The following is a 27,965-nucleotide window of genomic DNA, read 5'->3' on the forward strand; positions in this document are numbered from 1 at the left end:
GCTTGAACACCTAAAACGAAACTCAAATCTCCAAGATCTTTAACCATGAAGTTAGTTGATAGAGATTGAATAAAAGTGTTAATGGCATGTGAGCTTGATCTAGTAACTATAATGTCATCAACATATATCAACACAAATAGTTTCGCAATCTCAGTAGTATAGACAAAAAGTGAGTAGTCAGCGGCTGATTCAACAAAGCCATACTCAAGTAGGTGTTGGGACAGTCATCTAAACCAAGCTCTCGAAGCTTGTTTAAGGCCATAAAGTGACTTATGAAGCTTGCAAACATAATCAGGACGAGTCTCATCGAAAAACCTCGTGGTTGTTCCATAAATATCTCTTCATCAAGATAGCCATGCAGAAAAGCATTTGAAATGTCTAATTGTTGAATAGGCCAATTAAATGAAACAGCCAAAGCTAACACAATGCAAATAGAAGTAGGTTTTACCATAGGAGAAAAAGTGTCTGTGTATTCGACACCACACTGTTGATCAAAGCCTTTTGTGACCAAACGGGCTTTAAATCGTTCAATGCTTTCATTAGACAATCTCTTGATTTTATAGACCCATTTGTTGCATACAACATGTTTAACGTGTGGGCGAGGATAAAGTGACCAAGTCCCATTCACCATTAGTGCATCAAATTCCCATCCCATTGCTTCACGCCATGCTGGAGAGGCAACTGCTTGTGTGTAATTGGATGGTTCAGTGTCAGTGATAATAGAGGAGAGTACCTGCAAGGGATACTTGGTCGTATAAAACATTGTAAAATCAGGAAAGGCCTTAGGTTTTGAGTTTCCAGTCATTGAGTGGGTTGTTGCCCGATTGGGGTATGGGACAGGGATAGGGAATTCATGTGAGGTAATTTGTTCTATAGGCTGGGTTTCAAGTTTTTCTGAATTTGGAGTTTCAAGGTCTTGGGTTTCAAATTGTAGTGGAGAAATGGGATTCGGGAAAAGGGCTTGTGACTGAGTGAGGGTCTCATGGGTACGTGATGCTATTGGGTCGATGGCAAGAGTTGATGGAATAGGAATATTTGAAATTGAAAGAGGTGAAGGAGAAAGTATACCAGGCAAGCTCGAGCTTGACGGCGTAGGAGAAGTTTGGACTTGACCATTTGCAGGAAAATGTTTTTCATCAAAAATTACATTTCGTGACACATAAACATGTCCTGTAGCTAGGTCAAGATAGTGGCAACCTCTTTGTTGACTAGCATATCCTATGAAAACACATACTTTGCTTCTAAAGGACAATTTATGAGGCTCATATGGTCTTAATAAAAGGAAACATGCTGATCCAAATATGCGAAGGTGAGAGTATCGGGGAACGGTTTTATGGAGCATGTAAAAAGGTGTTAAATTATTTAAAACTTTTGTTGGAAGTCTATTTATTAAATATACTGATGTCAAGAATGCATCTGGCCAATATGTATGGGAAAGGTGCGACCGAGCTAATTGGGTGAGACCCGTTTCAACAATGTGGCGATGTTTTCTTTCGGCTATACCATTTTGTTGAGATGTGTGAGGACACGTTAAGCGATGAAAAAAAATTTTCTTGCAAATTTTTTTTAAATTGGGTAGAGAGATATTCACCCCCGTTATCTGTTTGAAATTGTTGAATTTTATAAGAAAATATATTTTCCAAAAGTGCTTTGAATTGTTTGAAAATTCTGAAAACCTCATTTTTATAAATTAATGGGTAGAGCCAAGTGTAGCGAGAATAGTCATCAACAAAAATACCATAATATTTGGAACCACCAACTAAATACACAGGAGATGTCCATACATCAAAATGAATAAGAGATAAAGGACGTGAAGACTGACAACTAGCCTCACTAAAGGGTAATTGTTTAGCTTTCCCTAGGGGACATGCTGAACAGAACCCTAATTTATTAGATGAAATAGAATTTACTTAGACTGAGACAATTGATTTAAAATAACTTGGGACGGGTGACCTAAACAATCATGCCAGACGTCTAATATAGTAGAGACACCAACTTTAGCAGGAAAGCATGAAATTTTTGATAAACAAGATTTAGTGTCTACAATTGGGTAGAGTCCATTCTTAACTTGCCCGTGAAGTAGGAGCCGCCCCGTCTTGTTCTTCTTCACACAAAAATCAGATCCAGTCAATACAAAATAGCTATTATTATCAAGGCAAAAGCGATTAATAGAAATTAAATTGGAAGTGGCATTCGGACAATGAACTTGGTTAAGCGAAAAATTGGAATTGTTTGTTTTAAGAGACATAGTACCTGTATTTTAATCACTAGACCTAATCCATTGCCAACAGTAATGGTGTCCTTTCCAAAGTAGGGTTGCGATGAAGCGAGATTTGTCGTAGTATTAGTGATATGGGCATTGGCTCCACTGTCGCGTACCACATCTATTGGGCAAATGCAGAATTGCCTTTGGCAGCTATAGCAGCTAGTTCGGAAGGTGGGTGTCGGCCTTGATAAGAAAAATCAAACCGGTGATAGCAATCTAGGGCCATAGGCCCCTTTTTCCACATATTTGACATATGGGCTTGTTTTCAAGTGTAGGGGGCTGATTAGGCTCAGCATTCAGAGAGCCCACATGAGTTGGGTGAGTGGTATATGAAGGTAAATGGGCCTGAGTGGAGAAACCTGGGGACTTGGTTGGTTTCTTAACAAAGGACGATCCCTTGCTTTGATTAGCAACAAAGGCAAAGGTCTCTGTTGAAGGAATGGGTTGATGAGCCTCCATGAGAGTTTCAAAGCTGAGATGTTTCGCTTGGAAATCCTCCAGGGTGAAGTCCTTTTCATGGGTGGCGGAATTGAAGGCGGTGATGAATGGAGCAAAGAGGGGTTTGAGACCAGTCAAGAGGTATGTGATGAGGTCCTACTCATCGATGGGTTTGCCGACAGCTGACAATTGATCTAACAACAACCTTGTTTCTTCAATGTACACCAAACAGGTGTAGTTGCCTTGGAAAATTGTTTGAATTTGGCGCTTAAGGTGGACAATTCGAGAGCGAGAGGTAGAGGAGAAACGGGTTTGGAGGGAGTCCCAAATTTACTTTGAGGTCTTCAGATTTAGGACGGTGGATACTAATTTCTCAGAGAGTGACGCATAGAGCCAATAGAGAATGGCTGTGTCTGATTTGGACCAAGTGTCATAAGCCGGGTTAGCGACATTGTTAGGGAGTATCTTGGGAGGAGTGGCGATGGAGCCGTCCACCATGCCAAGTTTATCATGGCTTTTTAAGAAAGCCAAAAACTGAATTCTCCAGGTAAGGTAGTTGGGTCCTTCGAGTTTGGGAAATTGTGGTATATTAGTGTTTGAAGTGGCCATTAGAAATTAGGAATTATGGTGCGGAAGCTATTTTGGTAGGATCGAAATAGGTGTGAGCCTTGATGCTCTGATACCAAGTTAAAAGCAACAAAGAATTTGTAAAACTAGTAGTGAGATATGAGATGAAACGGAAGGACCAACTTAATTCTTCTGTGTATTACAATGGCTTTATATAGTAGAGCTTAGTATATAAAAATATGGAATACACTAAAGCTATAGAATATACAATTGTTATGATTGATAGAATTGTGGAGAGATCAATGGGATGCTGAGATGACGTTGGAGGTGATTGTGGAATCCGTATTGATATGGAAGGAGTAGTCTTGCATGGAGAAGATTGAGGAATATTGTGATTGTTGTGATTGCTTGGTTTAACACTTTCACAATCGATGTGGGATAATCTCAATAATCTCTCCCTCATACATTGAGCCTTGTGGTAGACTAAACCCCTATCCACCTCACACATCCGGCCTGTGAGAGACCAAACACGTCTATCTCTCACACAAACCCGCATCTCTTATGACTATTGGACATGAGACTTGTAGAAAAGCTGAGCTTTGATACCAGTGTTGGGTGGTATTAGGCATTCTCAACCCCAAAAATTAATTCAAGAAGTGAGGCTTAATTTCCTATACACTTATAAATTGACCACCAACCCCTTCCAAAATCGATATGGGACAACCTCGACAAGTTATTGTTCCTTCCTTGATCCACAAGGTTCTAACCCTTGGAATCTTCTGCAAAACCTCATTGCACTTGATTTCTGGTCATTTTTCACGTCTAGTTATATATATATATATATATATATATATAGACACACACACACAAACATAACTAAATAGCCTTGTTCATTGTTCCAACACGATTGGGATTCCAATTATAAAGAAAACTTGATAACCAAGTTATATTCATAATAAAATTCCTTTTAGGACTTGGTCAAATTTTAATTCGTAAAGCTCATCGTTGCTTTTGATCAATGACTGACGTGAGTTAAAGTTTGACCCAATCAACTATGCGACCTGTTAATTCCATTATTACCATAATTAACTCCAAGTTTTTATTTGAAGCTATCAAAGGCACCTAATCAGACATATAGAATTCAAGCTTCCAATAGTTTGGTCCTAATAACTCCAATCCATATTGTCCGGTCCAATTACGAATCTACACTTATTCCGCCTAAGGCCCACAATTGCACTCTCGAATTATATAGATTTGCATAAGCAATATTATCTCAAGTCTCCATAGTTATATCCTTTTGACTTGCTATCAATATGTTCGACGGACATTTAAGAATTGGTGCAGGATCAAAATGAACTTTTTCTCTTTTAATTACTATTTCACTTAAGCTATCATTTTCTTCAACGGTTTCTTTGCGAGCACATCGTGGGATTATTCGGGTATCTGCAAATGGTGTGTTCAGATTAAACAACCCACAAGAAAATACTTAAGTTGGTTCATTAGCATATTTGAATAGGGGCGGTATCAAAAAGTAATATCTGTTCATTTGTTTTCAGCTCCAAATTTATTGAGATGTTTGACCATAGATCTTACTCATTGGCACATCAAATATAAAAGTTCACAAATAGCAAACACTACCTCTGTTTCGAATTCTGTTAATCTATAAAATAGTTATTTACAGTTCAATTTTTTGCACGATCATTCAAAAGACTTAAAATCTATCAAGATGTCCTATCTAATGTTATGAATCCTGATATCGTCTCGCCACGATCAAGACAAATCGTGAATTCCAAGTAGCCGATCCTATGACCTTACTAGACCAAAGTATTAATCTTTGCTCCTCCGTCTAGGATAATTAATTCCCAATCAGAATACAAATTGTGCATGGCTATACTTTTTAACACAAGTACCCTATTTCTATATCATCCATCAATGGAAGACACTCAGTTAAATGTTCAATAAATGCATCAATTTGTTTAAGACACAAACAAATAATAAATAAATATTTAACATTCAGAATTTTCGACTATTACCGTAAAATTCTAATATATTTTGGGTACCTATCCCAACAATAAATATTCCAAGATGTGGAATTCGAGTAACATATGGGTTTATGATTCGTGGTTTTAACAGCATTGATGTGAATGGGTTGGCTTTTCGTTGCAGGGCTATTAAGAGAGAGAAGAAAGCATAAAAAATTCAACTCAAAATCAAATTCTGGAGTTCATTATTCGTCGTATTATGTGAAAGGATCCAGGATTAATTAGTCCGGCCGGTGCCTTTTCGGCATACACCGTATATCTTAGAGAGATCGCATTTCTTCGGGTTGGTAGTGATGGAATGCTTGCAAGTTCTTTTTTTAAAGAGGGTTTTGACAATACATGGAACCGAAAAAAACTAAAAATGGAAGGTCAACAAAAAGTTTTTATTTATTTTTTATTTTATTATTATTATTTTTTTTTAAAGGAGGAAAACAAAGGGATGGTGAACCTTGCCTTTAAATTTGCATATTTATGTACAATACATTACATTAAAAGACCAGTTCGAGTACGTTATTGTTGATGTTCTTGGGAATTCTGATGTTACATAGAAGAAGATTTTCTCAAGTCCTTGCCAACGAAATTAATATTAGGATCGACGTGTCTGTTCCTTTCGATTGTTCCCATGATGGAATCCTTTGGAATCCTTTGAAGAGGCAAAGGCGACGATCAAATAAAAGAAAAATCAATGTGGTGAAGAAGTCTATAAAAGCATGGTATACACGACAAGACAAAGAGCCATATTGTAGATAATAGACTTATAACTTTTTAATCTAATATGTAAAGGTAATATGCTTCAATAGTTTGGCAATATATTGTAAAAAGGCTCAAGTATCGGCTTTATACGCAAAAAATTATTATTTTACCAAAATAATTGCAAAATATTTTTCAAGATAACGGATTCGATCTTATACAATAAAATGATAATTATCTTGAAAAATCATATATAAATTTCTCTCAAAGTATTATCTTTATCAAAAGATCGGAGAAATTAATTTCTGCCGTAGCGGACGTCCAGTAGAAAAATGGTAAAAATGTTTAACCGTTCTGACTTCTGAAATAACAACAGCTAGTGAAACGTCCGGTAGGACATTTTGGGTACATATCCCTACGTAAATATTCCAAGATGTTGAATTCGAGTAACATATGGGTTTATGATTCGGGGTTTTAACAGCATTGATGTGCATGGGTTGGCTTTCCATTGCAGGACTATTAAAAGAGAGAAGAAAGCATAAAAATTCAACTCAAAATCAAATTTTGGAGTTCATTATTCGTCATATTATGTGAGAGGATCCAGGATTAATTAGTCGGGTACCTTTTAGGCATAAACCATATATCTTTGAGAGATCGCATTTCTTTGGGTTGGTAGTAATGGAATGCTTACAAGTTCTTTTTTTTAAAGAGGACTTTGACAATACACGGAACCCAAAAAACTAAAAATGGAAGGTCAAAAAACAATTATTTATTTATTTATTTATATTTTTTTTTAATGAGAAAAACAAAGAGATGGTGAACCTTGCCTTTAAATTTGCATATTTATGTACAATACATTACCTTAAAAGACCAATTCGAGTACGTTGTTGTGTTGATGTTCTAGGGAATTCTTACTGCACATTATATAGAAGAAGATTTTCTCAAGTCCTTACCGACGAAATTAATATTAGGATTGATGTGTTTGTTCCTTTCGACTGTTCCCATTATTAGATCCTTTGGTTCTGCATTGTATTTGGTTCTTTATATTAAGTTGTCTTGGGTTACCGTTCCTATCATCGTCCTTACAATTATTCAAATAGTTATTTTCTCCATCTTGTAGTTTCCTCTCTTGATTGAGATGACAAATCGGTCTTGCGGCTTTGGGATATTCAATAAACCTAAGAAGAAAGTCTGCCATTGCTATGTTCCGCTCACGTTTGATATGGTGGAATAGATAGTATTTGACGCTATTGCAGAAGAAAAAGAAATTAAAATCTTATCAATCATACTATAAAGTACAATTGAATAAAACATCCTATTGTGCTCTTCTTTCATTTTGGTTTCTGTCATTTTAAATGTTTAAGATATATTCCTCTTGTTTTTTCATAGAGAGCTGCTGGACTACCAAACCCCTTTCTCATAGGGGTCTTACAGACCCTCACACAAAAGCAGGTGGTGTCGGTATTTTTGCAATTTTTTATTACAAGTGGGTCTGACCTACGGCCCACATCATTGTGAGGAGCCTGTACAAGGCTTGTGAGCATCAGCCTGGTAGAGCAGCATTCTTCTTTTTCATATGAATTCCATTGATTAACTCTGTTTCTCCATTGTTGTGGCATTTAATTAGACGATATGTGCCTATTCACCCAAGGAATAGAGGTTTTCTTTGTAATTGTTTGTACTTTTCTTTTTTTGTTTTTGTTATTGTTGGATTTTGATATCCAATGAATTCGAGTGATGATATTAAAATGATATACCTTAGCATTGGCTCGATCAGAAAACAACCTGGGTCATTCGAAGCAACTTACTTAATTAAGATTGCTCGTGGCCCAAGACTTTAGTTGGCCCATGTGAGTGTTAGCCCAATTGGTGGTGACATCAGAGTGAGCCCATTTAGCATTTGGATGGTTGGCCCATTTTGTGGTGATTGAGACTTTGGTTGTTAGCCCATTTACATGTTTGGAGGATAACCTAATTGAAGGCATTATATCCATCCTATGCAGCCGGGTGTTTTGTAGGTTAATTCGGCGTAGTGGAGAGAAAACATGAGGCAGCCGTCTGGAGGGGGAAATTGGAGTTCAACCATTACTTCTTCTATTTTCTTCCTCCTTTGTTGGTGCAAGTTGTTCACCATGTGAGGGTGGGTGTGTGCAATAGAGGCAAGAGAAATAGGTAGCAGTTATGGGAGATTTTGTGTTCAACCATTGCTACCCTTTTCTTCTCCATCCCTTTGTGATATTGCTACAACCACCATTGTATCTCCACCTCTAACTAAGCCTAAGTTGTTTCGGACATAGAACTTTGGAGATGCCAATAAAATTGTAATAAAAGTACCAAATTGCTCGTTAGCTTATAAAACGAGGATAGTAGGTGCAATTTTCCTCTTTTAAAAGTTCATGTTGCATGTGTCATTAAATTAGTTGATAGCGTGAACGTTAGATAGAGCTAAGAGATATCTTCTAAGAAATGAGGCAATAACACCATTTCACCATTTGTGGTTCATGTTGACCTCGAAATGAGATTAATAATTATTAAGCAATTTTGTTGTCAAACGATCTCCCCGGGCGATGATGTAACCTCGGTTGTTTATTATCAATCGGCCTCAGCCAAATGACTGATTAGTACATCGACACAATTATCGAGACAACACAATCCACTTTATTATGGACCGTTCGAAGCAACCTATTTTTATAGTGTTGCTCACGGTTCTCGCTCCATTCCTTGGAAGGCTATATTATTATTGTTGAAGCCCACTTAATTGAGTCGAGTCTCGTTTGTTGGTCCACCACTTAACCCTAACCTAACTTACCTATCTGGACATTTTACTTGGCATATAATCCCTCTCTTGTCTCGGCCTCCATAGAGTGCAATTTTCCCTTTCTCTTTGTGAGTCTCTCTCTCGGCCTCTCCTTTCTCCCTCACTGTGACCTTAGTGGTTAACCTTTTTTGGGCACATTATTGTGTTTCTCCTTCTCCAATTGGTAGAAACCGGAATGGGGACGACAAGTGGTGGTGTTGGAGTTGTCTCAACGGTGTTAGTATTGATGTTGTGGTAAACTGAGCCCGATTTTGCACGTGGTGGCGGTGGAAATCAACCCTACATCTGGTATCAGAGCAGTAACAGCTTTTCCCAGCCTGAAAATCAGCAAAAATCGGCGACAGTCGCGGGTTTGGACGAAAAAATCGTGGCTGCAACCCTCATTTCCGGCCAATCCAGTCACTTTCCGGCGAAACCGATCCCATATTCCGGACCAGCAGGCTGAGGTGCCCCTTCGTAGTGGTGGCGGCGGCACATGGCGGCAATTCCGGGCGAACTTCCTTCGGGCAGTTTGCTCATTTTAATCCCCTGAACGCACTGACACTGTTTATTTTTTGTTTCAGGTTATACAGAAAAAGTTGGACAATTTTGCCCCCGGTGGATCGACGGTTGAATCTGCATATATCTACTGAATTACTTTAGGCCAAGATTGCGGCCCTAAAGCAGTAGATTCGCATCTCTCTCGATTATACGGACTCGGACACGTCCGCTCTGGTAAATTAGCTTAACCCGTTAATTTTTCAACATTAGCGCGTCACCATGTGGGGTGACAATAGGTTGGGGGTTGTCATTGCTTGGCAATCATTGCTTGTGCTAGAATTAGGGTTACGTGCTCTTAATTGATCTTTTTTGATTGAGTATTTGTTTTTGGTTTAAAATCAGTCTTGTAATTCTTAGTGATCAAATTATTATGGGACTAGTTATCTGCTAGACGTATTTTTTGCTGCATTGTTATTTTCACTGATTACTTATTCCGTTAGAAATATCGTGACTTTACCCTTTCGAACATTCCCTTGATCTAAGACCGCGAGTCTTACGAAACCCTGGGAATCTAGAACGGTGTATATTGTCTGTGACCCCTAGGACTACTTTGTGTGGTTTGATTGTGGTTTGTGCATTTTTGACTATTGTGTGAAGATGACAACTCACAGTTTTGATTTGGGAATTTTTAACGGAAAGGGTGACTTTGCTATTTGGCAACAAAAAATGAAGGGTATTTTAGTCCAACAAAAGGTTTCAAAAGTCATTGAAGACAATTTTTCAACTGATTTTTCACAAGAACAAAGAGAAGAAGCCGATGAGATTGCTTATACCTCAATTATCTTACACTTGTCTGACGCTGTTTTAAGAAAGGTGGGTAAATTAAAAAATACTAAAGAATTTTGGAAGAAATTAGAAGACTTGTATTTGCTTAAGTCTACATCTAATAAACTTTACCTGCTTGATTGTTTTTTCAGTTTCAAAATGGATCCCTCAAAGGATCTTGATGACAATCTAGATGTGTTTAACAAATTGGTGCAAGACATAGTTAATTGTGATGAGACTGTGTCCGAAACTTATAAGGCTATAATTTTGCTCAATGCAATCCCTGATTCCTATAAGGAAGTTAAGAACGCCATTAAGTATGGTAGAGACACGTTAACACCTGAAATTGTCATAGATTCCCTTAGAAGTAAAGAAATGAAAATTAGGGCTGAAAAACATGATAAGAGGAATGGTGAGGTACATATGATGCGAGGTAGAACTCAATTTAGGCAAAATAGTCATGAGGGATATCAAACTAGTGGCGACTCAAGTGGTAATGGATGGAAAAAAGAAGAGCAAAGGTAGGTCTAGATCAAAATCTAGGACTAAGGCGAGAAAATGCTATGGTTGTGGAAACACAGGGCATTTTATAAAAAATTGTCATAAGGAGAAGGGTAAGCTAAAAGCTACGGAGAGAGATGAGGTAAATGTGTTAGCATCTACTTCCGATATAAATGGTGGTGAGGTCTATATGATTACAAGTCCAGCTGCATACACTGCTGAATTAAATCTAACTGCTAATTCCCGCATCCATGAGTGGATACTTGATTCTAATGCATCTTTTCATGTGACGTCTGAAAAGAACTGATTTTATAAGTTGCATGAATCTAACGTTGGGCATGTTGTGCTGTGTGATAACTTTGCCTCTACTATTGCTGGAATTGGGGACATAAACGTAAAATTTGACATGGGTTTTGTGTATACGTTAAAAGATGTTAGATATATTCTTGAATTGTCTAGGAATTTGGTTTCAGTAGGGAGACTTGAGAATGATGATTTTACTGGTAAAATTGGAAATGGTATGCTAAAAATGATCAAGGGTGCTTTAGTTTCCATTAAGGGAATTAAGAAAAACGATATATACATTACTACTAGGGAAGTGATTAGAGATGTGAATTCCTCTATCTCCTCTGCCAAGATTGATCACACACACGGCACAATAGACTTGCTCACGTAGGAGTCAAGGGACTTAAGCTACTTGATGAAAATGGTGCTTTTGGTAATGACTGTGTTAGATTTGCCATTTTGTGATCATTGTGTGCTTGGTAAGCATTACAAAACTTCTTTCTCCACGAGTGTTAATAGAGCTAAAGGCATGCTCAAATATGTGCACTCTGATCTTTGGGGTCCTGCCAGTAACCCCACATCGGGTGGTAATAGGTATTTCCTGTCTATTATTGATGACTACACTAGGAAGGTGTGGGTCTATCTTTTGAAGGATAAATCTGAGACCTTCAATAGTTTTAATAATTGGAAGAGACAAGTGGAAAACCAAACTGGCAAGAAAATCAAATTTTTAAGGACAGATAATGGCCTAGAATTCTGCAATAAAGAATTTGATAGTATATGTAAAGAAAACGGCATAACTAGACATAAGACCGTTCCCTACACCCCTCAGCAAAATGGGGTAGCAGAAAGGATGAATAGAACCATACTTGATAAAGTACGTTGCATGATGATCAGTTCGGGTATTCCCAAGTCATTTTAGGGTGAGGCTGTTATGACAGCTTGCTATTTGATTAATCTTATACCTTCTGCTGCATTGAATGGTGACACTCCACATGAGAGATGGTCGGGTAAACTGAGTGATTACTCAATACTTAGAACTTTTGGCTGTGCAGCTTTTTCTCATCAAACTAAGGGTAAGCTGGAACCTAGAGCTAGGAAGTGTGTTTTCTTAGGATACCCCGAGGGTGTTAAGGGTTATAGGTTATGGAATAGAAGCCAAAAAGGAGTTAAAATTATCATAAGTAGAGATGTCACATTTAACGAAAATGAGATGCTGTGTATTAAAGGAAAAACTGAACCTAAGAGTGAAGTAGAATCAGGTGAAGAGAGAGACCAGTTTAAGGTGGAGTTAGGAAAACTCAGTCCACCTACCCCTATTGTTTCAAATGAGGTGGAGACTCAAACTCAGGAACCCGAAGTGGAGAATAGTAACGAAATAGTGACAGAAGAACACTATGAGGAAGAAAATCCTTTAGCTAACTATAACTTAGTTAGGGATAGAGAGAGGAGACAAACGAGAGAATCTAGAAGGTTTGGTTTTGAATCTGAATTAGCTTTTGCCCAGGCTAGTTATGAAGAACTAGCTGATAAAGAGCCAAAGACTTTTGAAAAAGCAATAGGCAGTGATCAATCTAATGAATGGCTTAAGGCAATGAAAGAAGAGATGAGTTCTCTATAAAAGAATCATACTTGGAAGCTAGTACCTAGACCTAAGAATAAATCAATTGTTGATTGCAAATGGGTTTTTAAGGTTAAGGAAGGAACTAGTAGCTTGAAACCCCTAAGGTTTAAAACTAGGTTAGTGGCTAAAGGCTATACCCAGAAGGAGGGCGTTGAATATAATGAAATTTTCTCACCAGTTGTTAAGTTCACCACTATTAGGGTCATGCTCACATTAGTTGCACAATTTGACTGGAAACTTGAACAACTTGACATAAAAACTGCTTTCTTACATGGTGAGCTTGATAAACAAATTTTCATGAATCAACCTAAAGGTTTTAAGGATAAGTCAAAACCTGATTATGTGTATTTTCTGAGAAGATCCTTGTATGGGTTAAAACAATCTCCTAGACAGTGGTACAAGAGGTTTGATTCCTTTGTACTCACTATAGGGTTTCAAAGAAGTAAATTTGATCACTGCCTGTATCTTTAACACAATGAGACTGATGATAATTATCTGTTTTTGTTGCTCTATGTGGACGACATGCTTTTGATTGGATCATCCTCTAAGTGGATAAATAACATAAAAACAAAAATAAGTGGTGAATTTGACATGAAAGACCTAGGTAAGGCTAAGAGAATCTTAGGTATTGAAATTGAAAGAGATAGGTCAAATTCTGTTTTGTTTTTGCATTAGTCTCCATACATATCCAAAGTATTGAAGAAATTCAATATGAGTGAATACAAACCTGTTACGTTGCCCCTTGCTAATCATTTTGTTTTATCTAAGAAACAATCTCCTTGCAATGAGCGTGAAGCTGAATACACGAGTAAAGTGCCTTACTCAAATGTGATTGGTTCCATAATGTATTTGATGGTTTGCACTAGACCTGATTTAGGTTTTGCTATTAGTACTCTTAGTAGATATATGGCTAATCCGGGACTTGAACATTGGGAAGCGCTAAAGTGGTTGTTAAAGTACTTGAATGGTACTAGTAATGTAGGCTTAAAGTTTAGAGCAAATAATGAAGGTACAAAATTAAAGGGTTTTGTAGATGCTGACTATGCGGGAGATAGGGATGGTAGGAAATCTACTTCATCTTATGTGTTTACCTTATCTAATTCATGTGTAAGTTGGAAATCACAGTTACAACATATTGTTGCACTATCCACTACAGAATCAGAATATATTGCTACCACTAAAGCTATTAAAGAAGCTCTATGGCTTAGAGGTCTACTTCATGAACTGTGTGTTCTAAATGACTATGTGGTAGTGTATTCTAATAGTCAGTCATCTATACATTTATGCAAAAACCCTGTGTTTCACGAGCACACTAAACACATTGATGTTAGACTCCACTATATTAGAGATATAGTATCTCAAGAGGTGGTAAGACTTGAGAAAGTCCATACCCACTACAACCCATCTGATATGGGGACGAAGGTACTGCCACTAGTAAAGTTTAGGAGTTGCAAAGAACTTCTAAACATTGGTACAGGTAAATGATTTCCAATTTTATTTTTTTTCTATTAGAGGTGTCACTAATGGGAGACAATTTTCTTTGCAGGTCCTTTGACACCAAGGTGGAGGTTGTTAGGCAATTTTGTTGTCAAACGACCTCCCCGGGCGATGATGTTACCTCGGTTGTTTATTATCAATCAGCCTTGACCAAATGATTGATTACTACATCGACATAATTATTGAGAGAACACATTCCACTTTATTATGGAATGTTCGAAGCAACCTATTTTTATAGTGTTGCTCACGGTTCTCGCTCCATCCCTTGGAAGGTTATATTATTATTGTTGAAGCCCACTTAATTGAGTCGAGCCTAGTTTGTTGGTCCACCACTTAACCCTAACCTAACTTACCTATTTGGACATTTTACTTGGCATATAATCCCTCTCTTGTCTCGGCCTCCATAGAGTGCAATTTTCCCTTTCTCTTTGTGAGTCTCTCTCTCGGCCTCTCCTTTCTCCCTCAATGTGACCTTAGTGGTTAACCTTTTGTGGGCACATTATTGTGTTTCTCTTCTCCAATTGGTAGCAACTGGAGTGGGGGCGGCAAGTGGTGGTGTTGGAGTTGTCTCAACGGTGTTAGTGTCGATGTTGTGGTAAACTGAGCCCGGTTTTGCACGTGGCGGCGGTGGAAATCAACCCTACAATAATTTTTTTTCACTATCTAGAATTTTCTCCTTCTGGTTTTATGATCAAGCGAGAGCAAGAAATGAAAATGAGATTAATAATTTTTTCTCACCTATCTAGAATTTTCTCCTCCTGGTTTTATGATCAAGCAAGAGCAAGAAAAGAAAATGCTATTTAAAAGGAGAATATTTTGATATTGCATTCCTTTCTTTGTCGCCAATTATGTTATTTATAGATTTCTAATGAGGTCTTAGAGTTAATTAAGTCACTTTCACTAATGACGTGGCAATCATTCATTAGTTGACTTCTAACTAAATTTGCTAGCTTTTCACATTTTATTCACGAGTCTGTATATTTCTCATTCATTGGCTCTGAAACCATACTTTATATTTTTACTCATGTGTTTTGGTAATGGTTATTGTCGTGGAATATATAATGAAACTAGTTAAAGAATATTTGCTCACTTATGTTATCTTGAGTTTGCATGTGATTTGGTTTGCCTTGAAAACGTTTGCAGGTAGAAATATAGGTTCTCCGCTAATCCTTTGTAAATTTTAATTACAACAAATATCTTCAAAGTTAGAATCTAATGATTTATATTAAGTTTTAGACTTTATTTAATTTCTACGACAAATATTTAATTATTTTAGAATTTATTTTGATATTATGAGCCTTTAAAAATTATTGTGACAAACAAGCCTACAACATGGCTTGTTTTGTGAGGTTTAATTGATTCCGAGTGAAATAAGGTCAAATGATTAACAAATGATCCTCGAAGTTCAAGCTTAGGTATTTTTGTTAAGTGCTAAGCTTGTGAACTTAAGGCAGGGATTTTAATACTAAAAATACCTAAGGATATCCCACTCACCAATGGCAGTTGATGTATGGCATGATGAAGGGATGTGTAATGATTACTACAGTTCTTTACAAATATCAATGGGGATGTTGCATACTTCAAGGTACGTAGGCTGTTAGGGGTGAACACGGTTCGATTTGGACGGTTTGAAAAGTTTCAAACCAAATCATTTAAAGCGGTTTGGAATTTCCAAACCAAACCAAACCACTTCAATTTCTAAACCAAATCAATCCAAACCATTTTTTTTTTGGTTCGGTTCGATTTAAAACCACAGTTTAACAATGAAAAAATTTATATCAAATAAGTTAAATCGTAAATATTAGTCTAAAATTTCACATTAAAACATAAGTTGTATTATTAAAAAAATTACAAATCAAAATGATATAATTATAATCATTATAATGCAACAACATGATATAAATATTTTAAACTCTTAATCAATACTAATGGCATCCATTTACAATTGTAATACACAATTCATTCTTTTCATAAATATAAAAAATATAGCATATGAATTCATTGATTATAATTAAATGATATAAAATAACTAATACAAGAAAATGAATAAAAAATAAAATACAATAAGACCTAGTTACTGTGACTTTTTGTGAATCATTCAATGCTTCTACTCCATCCAAATATTAGGAATTACTTTAAGGAAGCCCGATAATTATTAGAACAAAACAACATAACTACCAATAAAAACATAGAAAAAGATTACCAAAAAAAAAATTAGGATAATCTGACTTGAATTTAGGCAAAATTTAAGAAAATTATTAGTAGAAGGAAATGAAATGTGCAAGTTTGAATTAAAATCTAGATTTAATTGTCGGTTCAATTATAATGGAGAATCCATAAATAGGGTTTAGTAGCAATTGTTCAACACTTCACCCAATTTAATGATTTTATACTCATAACTGCCGACTAATGTGCATATGGATATAATTTAATTAATTAATTAAGATGTAAAATTGTCGAATTGAGTTCAATTGAATTATGACTAATATAGATATATCTTTTTAACTGAAATGTGTTAAATTTTAATTGTTTTAAATAAAATTTAAACTAATTTATTTTCAGATTTTTTTGATAATCAATTTTGTGGTTTGAAACGATTTGCAAATATTGAAACCTAAACCAAACCACTTAAAAATGGTTTGGTTTGGTTCAAAACCTAAACGTTGATGGATTCACGTGGAACTAAACCAACAATTTCAAAAAAAAAAATGATTTTGGTTCGATTTTGCAGTTTTATTGTCCAACCCTAGGCTGTACTCATTTAATTCACGTGTTACTGAAACATGATTAGATTTGTCCCTTTGAATTATTTCTAGGCACCTTTTTTTTTTAATCCAATGGCTTGTTCCCTCGAAGATTAAGATCAAACTTGACATGATCCAATGCTATTATCTTTCATCAGAAAATATAAATATAACACCTCTATTATTTGTTACGAGTACTTATTCTTTAAAAACTTCTATTTTCTTTTTTTCATTCGTTGCTATCACGTTGCAGATGATATGGTGATTCTGGTGATTATTATTTGCTCCTTAAAAATCCTTCGAATCCTTTTTACGTACATATTTTGTGCTTTTGCTTCTTCTCGTATACTATTTTTCCTCTATTCGTCATTTAGTGTAACCCGGTAAACTTTTATCTAAAATTTTTTAGGAAATTGATTCTGTAGAATGTCTTTCCAAAATAGATCCTAAGTGTCAAAGCTACTTGCTCTATATTTAGGGATGATGGAGTAGACTGGCAGGGCCGGACCTGAGGCGAAATTCAGATTTTGGGCCCATAAATCATAGCAAGCAATTAATTTTTTCATTTATAAGAGATTTAAGGAACTAAATTTGTCAACATAAAATCAAAAAAATGAAATATTTAAAATATGTATATTATAATCAAATAACAATATGAAAATGTTCTAAAAGATCACTTAAATACAACTCGTCTTGCAGTTTTCGAGGCAAAAATATCGATCAATTTTGTATAGTCGAGTTGTTCAACCATTTCTTTTTCAGTTGATAACATGGCTAAACCATTCAATCTTTGCTGTGACATAGTTGATCGGATATAAGTCTTGATCAATTTCAACTTGGAAAAACTTCATTATTTATACAGAGTGACGCCGAAAGATGAGCTAAGTCCTGAAAAGAGTGAAAATGCAGTCACACTACCTTATTCATGCTGAAATTTATGGTATGTGGACGTATAATTTGTGGAGTCTAATCATATTGTGTAAAATCTATCAATTACAGATAAATATAATGTTCATGCACATGTAGAATAATTTGTAGGTAGTAATTTTGCTTCACGTTAGTGAAGACTCAATTCTCACACTAAGCGTGAAGCGCTGGAAATCTCTGTTTGGATACAATTTATAATATGGTTAATAAATTTGCTAAAGTCAAATATTATTTTCAAACACACATTTATAATTATCAATAAATTTAGTGGATCCCGCTAGTATTCCTCTTTACAAATTGATTTATAAATTTGTCAAACGGAGGCTATATATTTTCTGATTTTATTTTAGTAAAAGTTGGAGTCGCAATTGAGATTAGGGTTTAATCCCCATGACATGGATACCTAATTCCGACTGTTTTGCTTACTGCAGATGTTGCTTCTATGCTATTGAAAAGTATCCAAAGTCGTGTGTTACCCCAGATCATGTTGGCAATTTTGCTCTCTGAATATTGGTTCAGAAACCTTCTGCATTTCCTAGTGGGACTAAACTGGCATTTTGGGAAAGTACATAAATGCTCTCATATTCATTTCATTCACAAACAATATACCATGACAACACATCTAGATAAATTTTAGTTTCTTTTTCATGCTGTCTAGTACAACATTACAAACTTGCTATAAATGTACATGTTGAACGCGATCATTTCGAAAAGTATTCCCCGTCGTACTTTTTACACATGGTGTAAGAGTACATTCACCTTGGGAAAGTCATGACAAAGAGCACGTAGAAATGCAAATCTCAAGTATTATTGTTTGTAAATCAAGCGATGAAGATATAACGGAAACGATGGAACATGGATGCCTAACTATAACTAATCGAGGTATATCTAATTGCACCACATTCCTCCCCTTCTTGTTCAGGTCTTATTTACACACTCTAAATTTTATTTAGTGGTATAATCTTCCTACATATATAATTTCCGTTACACACTTTAATTATATATAATTTCTATTTTGCTAAGTTTAGAGCGTGTTTGATATGGTGGAATAAATAGCATTTGACACTTGAGGAAGAAAAAAAAATCTTATCAGTCATACTTAGCAGTAATATTGAATATGGTGTCCCAAATGTGCTCTTAGTTCAGTTTTGTATCTATCATTTTAAATGTTGAAGTGTCCATTGTGTTTTTTTTCCATATAAATTCAACTGGGTGAAATGTTTTCCTTTTAGCCACATGTCATTGAGGAATTCTATTTGATCGAGGTATATCTAATTGCACCATATTCCTCCCCTTCTTGTTCAGGTCTTATTTACACACTCTAAATTTCATTTAGTGGTATAAATTAGGCCATGACGACTCCTGGACCATCCCTCGCTCGGCTCAGCCAGTCCAACCTGGACCTAAGTCTCTTTTTAAATACACATGGGCCCATGGACCTTCAAAGTTGAGCCAAGCCAACTGTAGATGTGGGCTGATCATGCCATGGCCTGTGATGGGACTGGCTGTACTTTCATGCATTAGTTGGCTCTAAGCTTTGATAACCCAGTTTGACACCTCTAAGGAAATCCTTGGTATGTATAATCTTCCTACATATATAATTTCCGCTACACACTTTAATTATATATAATTTCTGTTTTGCTAAGTTTAGAGCGTGTTTGATATGGTGGAATAAATAGCATTTGACACTTGAGGAAGAAAAAAAAAATCTTATCAGTCATACTTAGCAGTAATATTGAATATGGTGTCCCAAATGTGCTCTTAGTTCAGTTTTGTATCTATCATTTTAAATGTTGACGTGTCCATTGTGTTTTTTTTCCATATAAATTCAACTGGGTGAAATGTTTTCCTTTTAGCCACATGTCATTGAGGAATTCTATTTCTCCAGTATTGTATTAGACCATATGTGCCTGTTTTGTTGGAACAAATCAAAATTGACCCTCACATTTTCTAGAATAATTCCATTATTTGAGGAATAATCTTGAATTTTTAGTATGTATAAATAGAACCACATGATGTAATATTTTGTAACGCAAAATAAGAAGTGAATTTCAGTTTATATATCTCCATATTATCTTGCATTCAAACTGATGTTAAAGCTTTGAAAAAAGAAAAAAAAACATATAAACATTTAATGAAAAAAAATTATATACACCAAACACAACCTGTCCAATAATTTGGTTTCCCCTTTGCCTCATTTAATGGAAAAAATTTGATAATTACTTCATGCATCAACCATATAGACATTTATTTATCCATAAATAAATCAATTATAAATGCATAGAACAACCCTCAAAATCACTCAACTATAAAATCAAGCAATAAATCAAGAATTAGAATTACAGAAAATAAACAATTCTAGACCTACACTCTAGTACCTCTAATTAGAACCGGTCCACTAGGGTTAGGAAACACAAAAAATAAAAATAATAAAATAATAATAATAATAATAAAATAATTAAAAAAATCTATTTATTGCATTTCTAATTAATCGCCACAGAAGTGTCTAGAAGTTACGACTATTTCAAGCAATTAATTTGTTTATCTTCTTGCTTGACGTTGATTGATTCGCGAACTTCCAAATTAGATCTCATCCAATAATTGTTCTTTCCTTGATCTACAAGCTTCATACCCTCTTAGGTAATGGAAATTGTATTTTATTCAAATTATAATTGAAACTTGTTATATTCATAACAAAATTTTAACTCGTCAATAAAAAGATTGTGTGAAATTTCTTCTTTCAATTAGACTCACTAGGCCAACTATCCCCCAATAAAAAGATCCAGATTTTGCTGCTTAACACTTGGGCCACCACGACTAGGCCCAATTAAAGTAGGCCAACTATTATCTTGTGAAACTTAAGCTAAATGGCTACTGTAGACTATGGTAGACCGTGGGCCGTATAAGCATCTAACCCATTTAAAGATGACCCACTTATGTAATTTGCTCTAAATAAAATGTTTCCTATGTATGAAAAAAACATTTTATTTGAGTAAATTACACAAACTCTCTAGGCTGCTCTGTTGTATAAATTTTCCTATTTTACTAGAACACCTCACAAAATATAATAAAAAGTGTAGCATAATCCGTTATATTTTGAATATTATTTGTTTATTTAAAAGATGAGAGATTTTACCCATCAGAAAAACAATATCCCAAAGTTAGGATAAATGTTTTCCTCCTAAATTGGTATTTTATTTTTATTTCAGTAAATAAATACTTTTACTTTGTCATGGCTAATTTAACTAAAGGACAAAAAATGGAAAAACTGAAAACATTTCAATTAGGAACTAATTTTTTTTCTTTTTCCTTTTTTGGGTAAATTTTGTTTGTCTGCACAATGTAAAGCACATTGTTAGCCATACAAGAAGTTGAGAATAATTTCTTTGAAATACTCCAGTTCTGTGAACAGCAAAGAAGATTAAAAAAAGGAAAGAAGACAAAAAGTAAAACTAAATAAATAAATAAAAAATGTACCTTACTTAAGCATAGAGTAATTCTATATTATGCATCTATAAAGACTGAATGCCCTTCTTGATGATCATAGCATACTTAAAAGTGTTATCCCAGTGAGAGAAGATGACATAATTAGAGTCAAGTAAGATGATTTTAATTTACTTTGCTTGATTTGTTGTGTTTATAGTTTTTTTTTTCTCAAGTTTCCTTTTTTTAATGAGCTCTATTATTGAATTGCCAGTTCAATTAACATTATCGATATTGTGCTTTGAATAAACTCGTGAAGTAATCAAGAATATATTACTTTTTGAGGTCCCTTTACAATGCCGAGCAATTCAACTTTCTTGAACAATTTGAAAGCACTGTTTGTCACCCAACATACAACACTGTTTCATTTAGTCATCAATTCTTTTAAAGTTTATCACTAAACTTTCATTTTGATTGGCGAACAGATAGATGACATAATCTAGCGGGTCTAGAATTGTGCCGGAGAAGCTAACTGAGGGTAACTTTATAAGAAGTTGAGAATAATTTCTTTAGGAATACACTAGTTCTGTGGACAACTGTGAAGCACATTGTTGGCCCCCCAAGAAGTTGAGAATAATTTCTTTTGGAATACACCAGTTCTGTGGACAGCAAAGATGAATAATACACCATTCTGTGGACAACATTGAGTGAAGCACATTGTTGGCCCTCCAAGAAGTTAAGAATAATTTCTTTCGAATACACCAGTTATGTGGACAACAAAGAAGAATAATACACCAGTTCTGTGGATAACAATGTGAAGCACATTGTTGGCCCTCCAAAAAGTTAAGAATAATTTCTTTGGAATACACCAGTTCCTCCAAGAAGTTGAGAGTAATTTCTTTTGGAATACACCGATTCTGTGGACAGCAGATAAATAAAAAATGTACCTTACTTAAGCATAGAGTGAATTACATCTATAAAGACTGATTGCCCTTCTTGATGATCATAGCATACTTACAAGTGTTATCGCAGTGAGAGAAGATAACAAAATTAAAGTCAAGTAAGATGATTTTAATTTACTTTGCATGATTTGGTTGAGCTCTATTATTAAATTTCTAGTTCCATTAACATTCTCAATATTGTGCTTTGAATAAACTCGTGAAGTAATCAAGAATATATTACTTTATGTGGTCTCTTTACAATGCTGGGCACTTCAACTTTCTTGAACAATTTGAAAGCACTGTTTGTTACCCAACTTACAGCACTGTTTCACCTAGTCATCAATTCTTTTTAAAGTTTATCACTGAACTTTCATTTTAATTGGCGAACAGATAGAAGTCATAATCTAGCGGGTCTGGAATTGTGCCGAAGAAGCTAATTGAGGATAACTTTATAAGAAATTGAGAATAATTTCTTTTGGAATACATCAGTTTTGTGGACAATAATGTGAAGCACATTGTTGGCCCTTCAAGAAGTCGAGAATAATTTCTTTTGGAATACACTAGTTCTGTGGACAGTAAAGAAGAATAATACACCAATTCTGTGGACAACATTGAGTGTAGCACATTGTTGTCCCTCCAAGAAGCTAAGAATAATTTCTTTCGAATACACCAATTATGTAGACAGCAAAAAAGAATAATACACCAGTTCTGTGGACAACTATGTGAAGCACATTGTTGGCCGTCCAAGAAGTTAAGAATAATTTTTTTGGAATACACCAGTTCTGTGGACAACAATGTGAAGCACATTGTTGGCCCTCCAAGAGGTTGAAAGTAATTTCTTTTGGAATACACCAATTCTGTGTTGAGTCTCAAAGGTGATGCAAGATTGAGATTTAATGACAATAATGAAATATTCAAGATCGTACCATGAAAACAAGATTAAAGTAAAGTACAAAAAAGAAACTAAGCAGAGGAACGATGAATTTTATTTTATCCGACAATATGGAGAGAATAATACAAGACAGTAATAATGCTTCATCTTAAACTGACAAAGGAGTCTCTAATTTATAGGCCACGTCCATAAACCTAATGGAATCCTAAAAGGTAAGAAAATATACTAGAATCAGGTTAAACCGCGTAAAAGGAAAAAATCTTGGATGTAATTTGATTTCTTTCCAAATTCAAGCCAAACGTGATCTTCCAAAATTTCAACCTAATTTTGAGGCATTAAACCTAACATTCTGTGGACAACAAAGAAGAATAAAGAAAAGGAAAGAAGATAAAAAGTAAAAGTAAATAAATAAAAAATGTACCTTACTTAAGCATAGAGTGAATTACATCTATAAAGAGTAAGCCCTTCTTGATGATCATAGCATACTTACAAGTGTTATCCCAGAGAGAGAAGATGACAAAATTAAAGTCAAGTAAGATGATTTTAATTTACTTTGCATGATTTGGTGTGTTTATAGTTTTTTTTTCTCAATTTTCCTTTTCATCTCAAGCTCCATTATTGAATATCTAGTTCAATTAACATTTTTGATATTGTGCTTCGAATAAACTCGTAAAGTAATCAAGAATATATTACTTTTTGTGGTCCCTTTACAATGCCAGACACTTCAACTTTATCGAACAATTTGAAAGCATAGTTTGTCACCTAACTTACAGCACTGTTTCATTTAGTCATCAATTCTTTTTTAAGTTTATCACTGAACTTTCATTTTGATTGGCGTACAGATCAAAGGCATAATCTAGCGGGTCTGGGAATTGTGCCAGAGAAGCTAACTGAGGATAACTTTATAAGCTGGAAAAATTGCTTGCCAAATTATTTGGTTGGGAATGGGCTTTGGGGTGTTGTCTCTGCTCAGGAGATTGAACCAGATAAGACAAATATACAAGAGCATGAAAAATGGAAGAAAAAGAATGCTTTGGCTTTGCATGCAATTCAACTTTCATGTGGACAAGCAATATATTCGAAGTTTATAAATGCCGACATTAATGCTGACTACGTATGGACTCAGTTGGTAGAAAAAGGAGATCACGACAAAGAAAGTCGAGTCGACGATAATGGTAATTCCTCAATCTTTGTGATGAACTAGGTCATCTAAAATTTTATCGTGTTATAAGAAATGTGAAATTGCACTATAGGTTCTCAATCATTAAAAATGAGCAAAGAACAATGTGGTGGAGCCAATCTTCCCTCTTATTTAGTAAACTCTGTAGTTTACACAACTCCCTCACATTCAGGCTGACTTCATTGTTTGTAGGGTTGAGTGAGTACCTTGAATACGAGCCCCTATACAAGGCAATTAAAAAAGGTAATTGGCATGCTATAGAAGGTTTCTTTCAGGAGAAGACACTGCCATTTACTGAAAGTATTTCATCACACAAAGAGACAGCTCTGCACATGGCAACTTTATCTAGACAGACTGAAATTGCGAAAAAACTTATAAATTTGATGGGCCCAAAAGAGTTAGAACTGAAAAATGAACATGGAGCTACGGCCTTATCTTTTGCTGCAATCTGTGGTGCAACAGAACTGGCCGAGGATATGGTAAGCAGGAACAAAGAATTAGTTACAATAGAAACTACAGGCCAAGAATATGGGCAACTGCCTGTGATTGTGGCTGCATTGTATAGACAGAAGGACATGGTTCATTATTTATACAATAAGACGCCAAAAGATGTGTTGAGTCCCGAAAAGGGTGCAAATGGAGTCACACTACTTAGTTACCTTATTACTGCTGAAATTTATGGTAAGTGAATGCATAATGTGGAGTCTAATCATGCTCTATGAGGATAAAGCCCCTTGTACGATGGATATTGACATGGAATTGTGCCAGGAGTGAGATGGCATAATGATTGGCAATGTTAAAATTATTTTTTGTCTAACTGCCAATCACAATTTGCCTAGTGTGAATTTAAAATTCCACGGCAGCGTAGCATGATCGGCTCTTTGTTAATTTCGTCAATTGCAGATAAACGTAATAGTAATGCGTATACAAGGATTTTCAATTTTATTGGTGGTAATTTTGTTTCACAACGTGCTTCTCCAATTGAGCGTGAAACACTAAAAATTTTTGTTTGGATACAACTTATAATATGCTTAATAAACCTAGTTAAAGTCAAGCATTAATTTGAATCACACATTCATAATTCCTATTCATTAGTATAAAAAATTTAGTGGGTCCCAGTACTATTCCTCTTTATAAATTGATTTATAAATTTGTCAAATGGAGGCTATATGTTTTCTAATTTTGTTTTAGTAAAAGTTGCAATCGCAATTGAGATTTGGGCTTAATTCTCTAGACACGTATACCTAATTCTTGCTATTTTCTTACTGTAGATGTTGCTTTCTTGCTATTGGAAAAGTATCCACAGCTGGGTGTTATCCCTGATGTTCATGACAATTACGCTCTCAAAATATTGGCTCAAAGGCCTTCTGCATTTCTTAGTGGGACTGAACTTTCATTTTGGGAAAAATGGATCTACTACTGTAAGTATGTAATTGGTCACATATTAATTTCATTCACAAACAATGTACCACAAGGGTACATTTAGGTAAACTTTAGTTTCTTATTCGTACTGTCTAATACAATATACAAATGTGCCATACACTCACTTGTTGAACACAATCGTTTTGAAAAGTATTCCTTGTCTGAACTTTTTACACAAGGTGTAAGAGTACCCGAAGAGCATGTAGAAATGCAAACATCAAGTACTAGTCATGATCACAACATTCAAATTCCTGAATCAAACAACGAAGATTTGGGAGGAAGGATGGCACATGGTAGCCTAACTATAACTACTCAAGGTATATCAGATTACGTCACACTCATCCCCTTTTTTTCAGGTTTTCTTCGCATACCCTAAATTTTGTTTAGATGTATAAATTAGGCGAGTACGACTCCTGAAGCTTTACTAGCTCAGCTCAGCCAGTGCATCCCATGCCTAAGCCTTTTAAAATTTATTTTGAACACGTGGACCCATGTGTTAACTGTAGATTTGGGCTGACTGCACCATGTCCTAGTCCGGCTGTGCTTTCATGTGTCAAGTGGCCCTAGGCTTTGATAACCCACTACATTTTGACACCTCTAAATAAATTCTTGTTGTACAGCTCTACAGTTGGTGCGCAAATTGGGTTGGGGGATATTGCGACCCATTGGTATGTATTATCTTCCTATATATATAGTTTCTGCTACACATATGTACTGAAAATCAATTACACATGAAACATTATTTAACATTTGTTTTATTAATTTTCAGTTCCAAAGATCCATTATATATACCGAAGGAAGTCAGTCCATGTCGAAGTCAGGAAATTCTTGAGGGTCGTGTTTAAAAAAATGGCACAACTGAGCAAACCAGAGCTCGAAAAAATGGACTTGGATAAAATAATAAATGATGCCATAGAGAACGGAATTTTTGAATTTATAGATGAAATGATTAAATGTGCCCCAGAAATTATATGGAGAAAAGATAAAAAGGAGAGAACAATTTTTTCAAACGCAATTATATCGCGTCAAGAGAAGATTTTTGGCCTTATATTTACCTTAGGAAAAGAGAAGTGTCTAATGGGAATGAGGTATGATATTTTTGTCAACAATTATTTACATCTTGCTGCAAAATTATCTCCTCCTTCTCGACTTGATATTGTAACTGGAGCAGCACTACAAATGCAAAGGGAACTGCAATGGTTTAAGGTAATGTATTTTGCTCCGGTACATGATTGCTGCTGCACATTCATCTAACTTATCTAAAATTGAATCGTTATTCTATGTCATTTCTTCCAATATGCAGGAAGTTGGGAGCTTGGTACAACCCAAACTTAAAGAGGAACTAAACAGCCATTACAAAACACCGAAGATTTTATTCACTGATGAACATGAGAAGTTAGCCAAAAAAGCAGAGGACTGGATGAAAAATACAGCAGGGTCAAGCATGATAGTGGCAACTCTAATTGCTGCTGTAATGTTCACAACAGCTTTCACAGTACCAGGTGGTAATAAAAATGACACAGGAATGCCAACAATGCTAGAAACTCAAAGGATTCCCTTCTTGATTTTCATGATTTCGAATGCCCTGTCGATGTTCAGTTCAAGTACATCACTGTTGATTTTCTTCGGAATTCTTACAGCGCGTTATGCAGAAGATGATTTTCTCAAGTCCTTACCGACAAAATTAATATCAGGACTGACGAGTTTGTTCCTTTCGATTGTTACCATGATGGCATCCTTTGGCTCTGCATTGTATTTGATTCTTCATGAGAATTTGTCTTGGGTCACCGTTCCTATCATCGTCCTTACAACGATTCCAATAGTTCTTTTCTCCATCTTGCAGTTTCCTCTCTTGATTGAGATGACCCAACGCACTTATGGAGCCGGGATATTTGATGAATATACGAAGAAATCCCGTTTTGCTAAGTTCAGAGCATGTTTGATAAGGAGGAATCCATTGAGGAAGAAAAGACATTAAAAATTTTATAGGTCTTATTATAGAGTACTATTGAATAAGGTGTCCCAAATGTGCTGTTAGCTCATTTTGGTTTCTGTCATTTTAAGTAATGATGTATCCATGGTGTTTTTTCTTATGAATAATTCATGTATTGGATCTAATTGAGTGTCTCGTAGAATTCCGTTGTTTGAAGAGTCATCTTGAATTCTTAGTATGTACAAATAGAACCACATGTAGCAATATTTTGTAATGCAAATACGAAGTGAATTTCAGATTTTATATCTCCAAATTATCTTGCCTTCAAACTGGTATTAAAGCCTTGAAAAAGAAAAAAATAATGTCCAACATTCTTGTTTCTCTTGTGCCTCATTTTAATGGAAAAAATTTGATTAATATTTCATTCATCAACCATCCATAAATTTATTCATCCATAAATAAATCCAATC

At 35.3% G+C, this 27,965-nt stretch overlaps 1 protein-coding gene across 1 annotated transcript; it reads left to right on the forward strand.

The window, feature by feature from the left end:
* Positions 1 to 2,723: 2,723 nt before the first annotated feature.
* On the forward strand, positions 2,724 to 27,711 carry LOC111373471. Its single transcript, XM_022996002.1, has 8 exons — positions 2,724 to 2,845; positions 23,768 to 24,135; positions 24,333 to 24,821; positions 25,412 to 25,561; positions 25,742 to 25,879; positions 26,183 to 26,230; positions 26,332 to 26,768; positions 26,866 to 27,711. The coding sequence occupies exons 1-8, from the start codon at positions 2,724 to 2,726 to the stop codon at positions 27,538 to 27,540; spliced, it is 2,427 nt and encodes an 808-aa protein (XP_022851770.1). The 3' UTR covers positions 27,541 to 27,711.
* Positions 27,712 to 27,965: the final 254 nt, after the last annotated feature.

The sequence above is a fragment of the Olea europaea genome, unplaced genomic scaffold, assembly GCF_002742605.1.
Source record: "Olea europaea var. sylvestris unplaced genomic scaffold, O_europaea_v1 scaffold1136, whole genome shotgun sequence".
NCBI lineage: Eukaryota > Viridiplantae > Streptophyta > Magnoliopsida > Lamiales > Oleaceae > Olea > Olea europaea.